The following is an 11,255-nucleotide window of genomic DNA, read 5'->3' as shown; positions in this document are numbered from 1 at the left end:
ACGGTTACAGTACAGTTCTGACAGTTTTGATAATGTCGATCGATATGAATTTTGTACATCACGCGTTACGACGACTAGAACACTCTCTCCTAGTAACCATTGCTGATAGTTATCGTTCTTTTATTTGATGTACATTTTACGTTCCAGTCGCAGTAGGAAGTGTCTTCATGTTCTTATTGAAGTGAAACTCACGTTGGTTTACTGTGTGGTTTTAAAACAAAACAAAAACGGGAAGTTATACTACTATAAGATGAACTATAAGATGAAACCTGCTGTGTACATGTAATAGAAGAATAATATATATGTAAAGGAAGAAATCTAGTAAGAACTAATAATGTTTAATCATTAATTTAGACATGTAATTTTCTTACACAATAATTTTATTTGCATATTCGATAGGGTGATTTAAATAATATAAAATTAACAATATATGTCGATTATTTTTTCTATTACCTGCATTCTTGCTTAGTCCAAATTCAATGTCAGAACATAATGACTATGATACTTCCCACAGCTGACGTGGAAGCATTATTTTGCCGACGTTATCATTGTGAAAGACGACATGCACGTTTTGAAGCTCTTAAAATTTAAAATAATCGGAAAGTAGATAATATACAATTACAGTATACACACACAAGTACATATAAATAACTATGTCAGCCTTGTACAAGTACACAATATACTGAAGTTTTCCATATTCATTTCGTAGAATCCATCTGTTGTTGAGACACATGGCTTTTTTCGCCTTATTTGCGCCGCGTAAAACATTTTTTTAATTTTTACCGATATGCTATACCATGTGGAATTGTACCTATTTCAATTCGGTCAAACGTTATATTCCGGATTAGTATGATAATTTGCATATGATGGCCACATTAAATACGACACTAAACACGTACTATTGTTTCATTAAATCGGCATAATAGTCTAGAAGTATTGTCCAGGTAAACTGAGCACAAACTAATGGATCTGAATGGCTCCACAAAATACACCACATTTAAGAGCTACTGGTCTATCAAAATTGATGACTTTCTGAAACATATGGGTAAACAACTTTCTCTAACGCCTTGAAACAAAAACTCAAGTTGTTTGGTCCAACCTTTAAGAATTGATTCGATTTCGTGAATCACTTTGTACACTAATCTTACTTTCATACAATTGGGTCATTTCATTGCCTTGCAGGACTATTTTTTCTAGAACGGACAATTCATTATTCAATTACAACTACTGCCACTCTTTTGACGCGAAATTGAGCATCTTGTTAAACTACAATATATAAAGTGGCATGTCCTTTCAACATTTCGCTGTCGCCTGAAATCTTCTTTGTATAATAAATAATTGACGTACGTCATTTCTATACATATGTATACACGATAATTTAACAATACTGGGCATACAAGCAGCTACATTCGGTAGACATTCAAGCACGGCGTACACATTGTTTGTACAGATTCCTGGGTATATTTCTAATAACTAACTATTCGAATTCCGACTGTTTATCAATCTTACCTGATTATTTAATTTATTACGTGTAATTCACATTTCAGTTTCTTCTTTTTATCCATAATAATTTTTTAAAAAATATTCTTCTCCTTACAGATGGCATAAATATGATTGTGATGCTAATCATCATTACAATTGCGCTAGTATTTCCGGAATCCTTGTTTTTGACGACGGTGTTGTCTTACTAATTGTAAGTAATTCTTGAGTACTTTATGGTACTAGATTTCGGACATATCACGATACTGGTTTACGTTTCCCTGAAATATTAAATGTAATAATTTTGCGGGCCATTTTAAATATTTCAATCGCGATGTAAATATTATCTCGTTGTACCTTTGTACCTTACTGTGCATGAGTCCAGATTTTTAGAATAGCGTCATAGTCGTTAATGAAACCACATGCAAGCGTAACTCTGTTTGTAACTATTTAATGTTCGTGAAGTATATAAATGTACCTATCCATTTCCAGAACTGGTGGACAATATCTGCTAAACACAGTTGTACTAATACTCGGCATTACATGAAGTATGAAATTGAAGTCATTAAATATGGCTGCGAATCATTTTGTTTATTGGAGAGGTATGTATTATTTTTAAAGCAGGTTCAAATTACGGTAAATCCGTATAGTAGGTAAAAAATGACACGTAAGCCATTGTCGTGCCACCTGTCTTGAAAGATCAAGAGCTGTAATTGTTCTGAAACATTGATTACACATTGCACTGCTAACGCGTTCGCTGATAAACATGTAACTGCTCAGTGAAGTCGTTCGAATTTCGACCAGAGCTATTATGTTTTCGTTTGCAGTGTTTTCCCATATAACTGTGCAACGATGTTATGTATGTGATGCAAAAAAATAAAAAAACAATTATTTCTCGATTGATTAATTGAGTACTTGTATCATATCTGTTTACCTGGATGACGTTAGTAAACGTGTATACATACACACATTGTTCTTTCTGGCAATATTTAAAAAGGTCCAGTACAGTAATTTTTGGGAAGGTACACAGTATTACTTGCGAATTTACGAATATCAACTAATCATCGTGATTTATTAACACTATTTGCACGTTCGATATAATGACAAACTATTATATCGGTTATTATACCATCTTCCTGCTTACTCAGTCCAAGTATAAAATGCAACGGATATGGAGGTAATAGTGAACTTCATCCTTTCAATGACATTATCATCGTAATATACGACATGCAGGTTTTGAAGGTCTTACAATGAAAACGATTGTAAATAATGGTTGATATAGTGCAACAATTACAATCGACTTATTCTGTGTTACATACAGTTCCAAAGTTCTCAATGTTCATTTGGTATAATCCACACGCAGTTAATGTACATGGCTTCCTAGTTCTTATTTGCATCATGTAAAGCATTCTTTGAACTTTTACTGGTGCTCCATACCATGTAGAATTGTATCTGTTTCGATGTCAGTAAAACATTACATTCTATGATTAGTAACATAATAATGACATGATAGTAATTACAGTAGAACCTTGATTATCCGATCTAACCATGGTATGCGCTGTCCGGTTAATCGAATAGTTTTGTTTGGACATAGGAAAACGTCATTTACTTTGAAGTATTTTAAAATACCAATATCAAAAGGGAATAAACATTTTTGGATAAAAATGTAAATATTTTCATCAATTCCTATTCTTATTTTTCAATCTGTCATATACAGGATCATCCACAAATTTTCATTAATCTGTGATGTGATATTCGAGATTTTACCGCACTTACGCTTTGAAAACACTAAACACCTACAGTTGTTTCGTTAGCTCGGTGCAATGATCTATAAGTATTTGTCCAGGTAAACTGAGCATAAACAAATGAAACTGATTTGCACCGCACAGCACAGCGCTTCTAATTGATTCTCCCGGTCTATCGAAGTTAATCACTGTCTGCAAATATAAAACAATTGATTAGGTTAATGATTTTTAAAGTTACGGTAGATTTTCACTGAATATCTTTACTTGAACAGCTGTCGTGGTTATACCAATCATATTTAGTCCAATTTGAATCATATAGCTAATTCGGTTGTTTTCATCTAATATATCGTAAAAGCTAAAAAATGCAATGTCCAAAAATGATTAATGTCGTTCAATAACAATTTGATAATTTGTAGTATTTTATCGTTATTTGTTAAATACCAACTCTATGGCTTTATTGTGCATGATTACGCAATTTCTGATCTGTTTGTATGTATAACGTTCCGACATAACTTCATTAGTGAACGAATTTAAATGCCTTGTATTTTTCTGGATTTGGTGCCTGTATATATATCGAGAATTAAAAGAAATTATCATAATGTCTATTGGTACATACAGTGGCTGACAAAAGTATATATGTTGTTTCATGTATACATCCATTACATATGTTTCATAAAACGTTTTGAAATTTTACTAACAGTAATGCGACACATCTGTCATTATTGTATATAAACGTATATAAATGAATATAAACGAATATAAAAGCTATAAAACATTTACTACAAAAACAAGTAAAAGATTAAAGTATTTTGATGCTCAAGTACTTTCGTGACCCACTGTAATAAACATCTGAAAAACTTGAACGTCTACAATTTTATAGTTATGTTGCAACGAATTAAAATATGTGCAAATATTTTTAAGCGGTAACATATATACATAATTATATGTAATATAATTGTATTGTGTAAATCATATTTACCCACATACTACAAATAATCCACTATTGTGGTGAACTATAAGCATCAATAAAGAATCTACGGTAACTATGATTATTGAAACTACTACTGACGTCCAAGATAACTGTAAGTACACGTAGAAAAAATAGTTATTGCTGTCAAAAATCACGTAATTAACATTAAGTATTTGTTGTCGTGGTCGAGTTTCGTTTAGTGGAAGAACGATATCCAACATAGGAGGAAGCAGTGGAACGAGTAAAAAAAGTACCATACATATCAGTAAAGTATCTGAAAAGATTAGAATTGATCATTTATGTGCGAAATATTTAGTGGTATGAATTCGTTTTTACGTGTACTAGAATTATGCCGATTGCAAAATTAAGGCACGATAACTTACTTCGATACAATTTCGCCATTTTGCTGCCCCGTATGGTGACTTCTTCCAGAATGTACAAATCTTGACTTAATTTCAGCTGCTGCCATTCTTTCGTTATAGAATCGAACAATTTTCTAAACTAGAACATAACACGTGTTGTCATAACTTTATAACATGCTTTCTTCCGAAAAGATTGTTCAATAGTAATAAATTTGCGTACGTTTTCTCTGTTTAGATGAACATTCAATATTTTAACGACACTGGTCAAAAGTGCACCTAAATGTGGCAAACACTCGAGCACCATGTCCAGATTCTTGGTGTATAATGATCCGTACAATACGATTGACTAATGAATTATAAGTTCCAGTTGTTTAATGACATTATTTGACTGTTTAATTTATTACGCAGAATTCAATTACTTTACACATTTTAACTATAGTACTATTTCTATAACTTGCATCCCCAATATGTCTACCTTACCATTGGAATAAGTCCGCTTGTCATACTAATCACCATTATAATTACAATGATCAATCCATATTTTTGGTGTGGATCTAAGCCCAAAAATCTTAAATACTTCTTGATTGTGTTATAATATGGAATGTCATATATATTAGGATAGTGTTCCCCGGTTTTCTGAAATACTACATATTTCGAAAATTGAATAAAATTATTTGAATGAATTATATTTGAATAAAATTATCGATATAGAATATGTACAGAAATATAATTCAGATACCGTTAATATTATTAGTAAACGAAACGTTAGATATTTTGATCACGGTATAATATAAGTATATTGTATCCCTTCCTCTTACCGTCCATGTTTCCAAATTTCGAAACAACGACTTGTAAAGAAACGCAACGCACGGAACCACAAACTCAATAAAACTGGCATGCCGTGTCAAATGCATGAAGCAATTCTTTGTAGTAAATTGTTTCGGTAAAGTATGGAATGAGTAAAAAAAGTGCCATACATATTAATAAAGTATCTGAAAAGATTAGAATTGATCATTTATGTGCGAAATATTTAGTGGTATGAATTCGTTTTTACGTGTACTAGAATTATGCCGATTGCAAAATTAAGGCACGATAACTTACTTCGATACAATTTCGCCATTTTGCTGCCCCGTATGGTGACTTCTTCCAGAATGTACAAATCTTGACTTAATTTCAGCTGCTGCCATTCTTTCGTTATAGAATCGAACAATTTTCTAAACTAGAACATAACACGTGTTGTCATAACTTTATAACATGCTTTCTTCCGAAAAGATTGTTCAATAGTAATAAATTTGCGTACGTTTTCTCTGTTTAGATGAACATTCAATATTTTAACGACACTGGTCAAAAGTGCACCTAAATGTGGCAAACACTCGAGCACCATGTCCAGATTCTTGGTGTATAATGATCCGTACAATACGATTGACTAATGAATTATAAGTTCCAGTTGTTTAATGACATTATTTGACTGTTTAATTTATTACGCAGAATTCAATTACTTTACACATTTTAACTATAGTACTATTTCTATAACTTGCATCCCCAATATGTCTACCTTACCATTGGAATAAGTCCGCTTGTCATACTAATCACCATTATAATTACAATGATCAATCCATATTTTTGGTGTGGATCTAAGCCCAAAAATCTTAAATACTTCTTGATTGTGTTATAATATGGAATGTCATATATATTAGGATAGTGTTCCCCGGTTTTCTGAAATACTACATATTTCGAAAATTGAATAAAATTATTTGAATGAATTATATTTGAATAAAATTATCGATATAGAATATGTACAGAAATATAATTCAGATACCGTTAATATTATTAGTAAACGAAACGTTAGATATTTTGATCACGGTATAATACAAGTATATTGTATCCCTTCCTCTTACCGTCCATGTTTCCAAATTTCGAAACAACGACTTGTAAAGAAACGCAACGCACGGAACCACAAACTCAATAAAACTGGCATGCCGTGTCAAATGCATGAAGCAATTCTTTGTAGTAAATTGTTTCGGTAAAGTATAGAGAAACTTAATGACAGTATTTTCATATTATTTCATTTATTGTATCGAGGCAAAACTGTTTGATTGCCGGTGTTATTGTATTAGCAGTTTATACGGTAGTTACATATGTAAATACCTATAAGAAAATGACGTAATCGTTCTGTTAAGGGACTACCAATTTCAGTTAGGATGCACATCATAAAATATAAATCATCTCTTTCTAAAACTGTCGCTTGTTGGATATTCGTTGGAAGACAAAGAATTGATCCCCCATTGTTGAAGAACATAGATACCTCGAAGATAAATATTGAGATATAGACAGAGGAGAGATTACGAATATGAGATAGGGTAGAAATATGAGAGAACAAAATTGTATTCTGTGTATGGTACTTAGAGGTACGGTTACAGTACAGTTCTGACAGTTTTGATAATGTCGATCGATATGTAATGTCTCTCCTAGTAACCATTGCTGATAGTTATCGTTCTTTTATTTAATGTACATTTTACGTTCCAGTCGCAGTAGGAAGTATCTATACGTCCTTATTGAAGTGAAATTCATGTTGGTTTACTATGTGATTTTGAAAAAAAAAAACAAAAACGGGAAGTTATACTACTATAATCGAGATGTAGTAAATCAATGAAGTGTTTCTGGTTTTGATTATGACATAAGAAAAAGTAAAACGAACGAATTGGCAGAAATATGAGAAATACTTTATTGGTATATGACCGCCTATATAGTTTATACAGTAAATAATCAAATGGATGTCGATCTTTTCTTCAAATGCCACGGATAAAGCTAGATAAAAAAAATAAAAAAATGTAAGAAATAATTATTTCGAAAAAAATATGATACAAGCTATTAAAGCTGTTTAACTAAAGAAATTTGACTACATTAGAGCAGTGAAGTTATTATAACGTGTGACGATAGACTGTAAGATATTAGTGCTGAGAATATATGTAGCTTGCACAGAATTAGCAAAAAACTTGCACTATACTGTACTACTACCATGATCTTTAATAGTTCGATTTTACCTTCATTTAAAAAAAAAAAAAACGTTCGAAAGCCCCAAAAAGATCTGGAGTTCTATAAGATCCACGAGATCTATGTTTATACAGCACATTTCACATAACATTTCCCAAACTTCTTCGTATGTTTTTTCTATTTATGTCTCTTCTGAGACACTCTACACTAAAAAATAAAATGGATATTCCATATTCATACCCTTCTCTAAATATTTCAATATTATAGATCTCTGTATGCTCTTAGTTGCAAATCTCATATTTTGCATAAATGACACTGATTTTCATTTTACGTAGCGTGTATTGCTGAAATGTACAAGTTTAAAATGTTTGTTTCTTCACAAAAAATGATCTTGCTAAGTTTCGTTTCCCCAATTTATTTTGGGCTTATGAGCATTGAATTTGAAATTATAAAAACTGACAAACATGAGATCATAATACAAGTATCGTTATGTATTTTACTTAGAAAATAGTATTAGCGTTTTGTGCTATTTTATTGAAATTAATGAAAGAACAAAGTAAAAAGGCAAGACAATATTGTTTTCATGCTTAAACAGTAATACCGAAATAAGCGCCTTGTTTATGAGTACGTTTATTTATTGTACCATACATTGATTTACACCTTTTTATTATACATATCTAACTAGCTACTATGTAGATACACATTGCCATATTCGTATCAATAGTTGATCATTGTTCGGTATTCTTTTACATCAAAAACAGGATTGGCAGGATGAACTTCTTCCGAGAACGAATTAGTCTTTCAATGATAGGAGCACCATGAAGTATGATACGCATGTCTTAAATGTCTTAAGATATGAAAAAATATCAATTACTACTTCGTTACTTACATCATGACGAAAAATGATTATACCCGTTTTATACAATCATGTACGTACTATTCCAAAATTCTCTATGTTCATTTGGTATATCCCTCCTGCTGTCAACTTACATGGTTTACTAGATCTCATTTGCATCATGTGAAGTACTCTTTGAACATTTATTGGCATGTTGTACCACATTGAGCGGTATCTATTAGATATAAGATTAATACAGATGTTATACCGAACTGATGATTTTTCTAACGTTTAAAACATATTTGTTAACATACATATCATTAGTCAACTCGAAACTATGATCCGTGATTACTTGACCAGGTAGGGTAATAATAAGCAAATGGAATTGTTGGCCCACAAGAAACAGTCCAATTCTAAGAGCTTCCTCGGGTCGATGCAGATTTATTACTGCCTAATTAAAAGGTATCAATATAGTTTAATATTTGATTCATTAATATTTTCTATAATTGCAAAATAATTCTTACTTGTACGGCTGTTATGGTCATGCCGACCATAGTTAGCAAAATTTGGAAAAAGAAACTCCTGCGGCTGCTGTCATCTAACATCTCGAATAATCTTAAAATACAACAAAAGAAAAAGTCAACCGTAATCTGTAAACTCTTTTGCTACTTTTTCTATTATAACATTTTTATTATTATAACGTTAATTATAACTTTATCATTACTAACTGTAGGGCATTCTTATGCATGGTCAAGCATTGTCTAAACCGTTCAGTGTAAGTTTCATTTATACGAACATCAGTAGATCCTGTTGCTGTTATAATGTTCTGCCTATATCATTGATAAGTATCTGAATAAAGGAAGTCCATTTTTCTTTATATTAAAAGAAGCTAGATAAATCGAATTCAAGATAGAAGTAATTTCGAAAAAATGTTATTTCTATTATTTTTTACAAATACTGTAGCGAACAAAGAAAATCTCATGATATCATTCCTTGCAGCCTGCGATTTTATGTAGAAACGTTTCTAAAATATTATTATATACTTACCCACATATAGCAAATATGGCACAATCGTGATGAACGATCTGTATATACAATGAATCGATAGTGACTGCAATCATCACTGTTACGAATGAACACCAAAGTGAATGAAAATATATAGGATAAAAGTACCGATTTTCATCTAGAAAGTACGTCAGTCTGAACATTTGATGTCTTTGGCGAGTTTCATTGAGCGGTATGATGATATCTAAGAATGCAGGGTATAACGGAATGACTATAAATCCTGACATACATGACAATACAAAAGCTGAAAATATCAGAAACATGTCATTCACAAAAACATATTCTATGTATAAAATTTATCGGAAGATAAGTTGCAACAGTTACTTCTATATATTTCACCAATCTTATTTCCTTGCTTAGTAATTTCCTCAAGAATATGTGTTTGACTCTTATCGTTTAATAATTTCCAGTCTTTCTTTATAACATCGAACATCTTTTCAAACTAGAAAATAATTGTATATAGTGATTTTTATTTTTACCGCAGAATTCGTTTTCATAAATTTATATACATTTTTCTTGTAAATTTCATGATTTAGCAATTTTATTAAAACAGCTGATACCGAAGCCACTACAGGCATGCCTTCCAACATCCCTCCCAGATCATTTTCGTATAATGACGTAAAAATTTGTGCAAACTGTTGAGTAAAATCTCTAATTATATTGCATCCAATATCCTTTCATCAATTTCATGTAACCAATATTCACAATATTTTTTTAATAACATAAGTATTTTTAAAGTATTTAATTCATCTGTAGCATTTTTACTTACCGCTGGAAAATAGAATGTCAATAGACTGCCTGTCATCACGGTTACATTAAATTTGCTGCTCCATCGCGATTGATTTGGAAACTGTCCCAAGAATAGTAAATACTTTTTAAATACTTTGTAATAAGAAATATCAAATACAGTGCTTGTGCGTCTTTCATTCTTCTGAAACACTAAATAATATATATATACACGTATAGTTGACATAACATTAATGTTATTAGTGAACGAAATGGTAAATATTTTAATCGTGATATATGTATATTGTATCTCTTTCTCTTACTGCCAGTGTTTCAAAATTTCTGGAGTAATACTATGGAAACGTAGCGTGGTACGAACGTTTCAACAATACTGCTGGACACGAAGTACGAATCTACTGTTTAGAATAAAAAACATTTTGTTGGTCAGAGAAGATATGGATATCTTTTACATTCAGTGACATCATGTTATTTTCATTATTACAGATAGAGTATGTGTACATTAAAATTTATGAGATAGCTATTAGTCTATAAGAAAATGATGTACTTATCTTTCTTTTTTTCAATCTGTTTGTTGAATGACTCTGTGATAAACGGAAAATTGATCGTTAGAGACTTCTGAATCGTTGAACAAAAATTATTATAGGATTTCATTTATACTATTTCATTTATGTCTATTTCGACGAATTGAAACGACATTGTAGTTGAAACGATATTAACCGATGAAGTGAACTTCTTTCGTTTGAATTCTCTTATTCAAATTCCGATTATTCGAAAATAATAGCGAGAATCAGAATCTTTACCATATGTATCGTTTGTTTCTCCGTAGATTTAGGTAAATGAAAGCATCTTAGTAGCAAGTCTGTAAAAATCTTAGTGCAAGTTTCATGCTTTGCATAAATGCCATTGCGTTCATTTTACAGGGTATCGACGACTTTAACAAATTTGCTCCTGTTCTTCAAATAATCTTGGTAAGAATCACTTCTTTAATTTATTTTATAACTTACATATGGAATATTTCTGTAGTATCGTGGATGAAAGGCCTAAGAGATATCGGGTGA

At 31.3% G+C, this 11,255-nt stretch overlaps 3 protein-coding genes and 1 long non-coding RNA gene across 5 annotated transcripts; 1 reads left to right on the top strand and 3 right to left on the bottom strand.

The window, feature by feature from the left end:
- The first annotated feature begins 1,578 nt into the window (after positions 1–1,578).
- Positions 1,579–2,348, top strand: LOC117152497. Its single transcript, XR_004462880.1, has 2 exons — positions 1,579–1,693; positions 1,972–2,348. It is a non-coding gene; the product is annotated as an uncharacterized LOC117152497 (long non-coding RNA).
- A 184-nt stretch (positions 2,349–2,532) lies between these two features.
- On the bottom strand, positions 2,533–5,477 carry LOC100742810 (odorant receptor 49a-like). Its single transcript, XM_003494657.4, has 10 exons — positions 5,375–5,477; positions 5,037–5,200; positions 4,777–4,902; positions 4,578–4,695; positions 4,204–4,468; positions 3,670–3,786; positions 3,489–3,579; positions 3,280–3,416; positions 2,799–2,931; positions 2,533–2,723 (listed from the first exon to the last, which is right to left on the bottom strand). The coding sequence occupies exons 1-10, from the start codon at positions 5,379–5,381 to the stop codon at positions 2,670–2,672; spliced, it is 1,212 nt and encodes a 403-aa protein (XP_003494705.1). The 5' UTR covers positions 5,382–5,477; the 3' UTR covers positions 2,533–2,669.
- A 37-nt stretch (positions 5,478–5,514) lies between these two features.
- On the bottom strand, positions 5,515–6,855 carry LOC112213979. Its single transcript, XM_024372108.2, has 4 exons — positions 6,455–6,855; positions 6,117–6,280; positions 5,857–5,982; positions 5,515–5,775 (listed from the first exon to the last, which is right to left on the bottom strand). Exons 1-4 carry the CDS (start codon positions 6,459–6,461, stop codon positions 5,587–5,589), a joined length of 486 nt encoding a protein of 161 aa, XP_024227876.1. The 5' UTR covers positions 6,462–6,855; the 3' UTR covers positions 5,515–5,586.
- Positions 6,856–8,109: 1,254 nt separating this feature from the next.
- On the bottom strand, positions 8,110–11,202 carry LOC100742691 (odorant receptor 9a-like). Of its 2 annotated transcripts, XM_024372107.2 has the most exons (10): positions 10,500–11,201; positions 10,220–10,389; positions 9,960–10,085; positions 9,775–9,892; positions 9,433–9,694; positions 9,114–9,215; positions 8,910–9,000; positions 8,700–8,836; positions 8,488–8,620; positions 8,115–8,397 (listed from the first exon to the last, which is right to left on the bottom strand). In XM_024372107.2, coding segments are annotated over exons 1-10 (1,194 nt in total). In that variant the 5' UTR covers positions 10,501–11,201; the 3' UTR covers positions 8,115–8,343. The 2 variants fall into 2 exon arrangements, with proteins under 2 accessions (XP_033180382.1, XP_024227875.1); XM_033324491.1 differs by having other exon boundaries at positions 8,110–8,397; positions 10,220–11,202.
- Positions 11,203–11,255: the final 53 nt, after the last annotated feature.

This window comes from Bombus impatiens, unplaced genomic scaffold (genome assembly GCF_000188095.3).
Source record: "Bombus impatiens unplaced genomic scaffold, BIMP_2.2 scf_3348, whole genome shotgun sequence".
NCBI lineage: Eukaryota > Metazoa > Arthropoda > Insecta > Hymenoptera > Apidae > Bombus > Bombus impatiens.
Note: the sequence above shows the minus strand (reverse complement) of the source record. Positions and strands in the feature narration are given on the sequence as shown.

Bases quoted from the DNA above. Each gene is read 5' to 3' on its own strand.
- LOC112213979 (XM_024372108.2), bottom strand. The intron at 5,983-6,116 runs GTAAGGTAGACA...ATAATTCATTAG, and splicing joins CAAGCGGACTTATTCCAATG to TCAATCGTATTGTACGGATC. The intron at 5,776-5,856 runs GTACGCAAATTT...GTTATGTTCTAG, and splicing joins TTCATCTAAACAGAGAAAAC to TTTAGAAAATTGTTCGATTC.
- LOC100742810 (XM_003494657.4), bottom strand. The intron at 4,696-4,776 runs GTACGCAAATTT...GTTATGTTCTAG, and splicing joins TTCATCTAAACAGAGAAAAC to TTTAGAAAATTGTTCGATTC. The intron at 3,417-3,488 runs GTAAAGATATTC...TTATATTTGCAG, and splicing joins TAACCACGACAGCTGTTCAA to ACAGTGATTAACTTCGATAG.
- LOC100742691 (XM_033324491.1), bottom strand. From the start codon at position 10,423: ATGTCAACTATACGTGTATATATATATTATTTAGTGTTTCAGAAGAAT. The intron at 8,837-8,909 runs GTAAGAATTATT...CCTTTTAATTAG, and splicing joins TGACCATAACAGCCGTACAA to GCAGTAATAAATCTGCATCG. The intron at 8,398-8,487 runs GTACGTACATGA...TCATATCTTAAG, and splicing joins ACATAGAGAATTTTGGAATA to ACATTTAAGACATGCGTATC.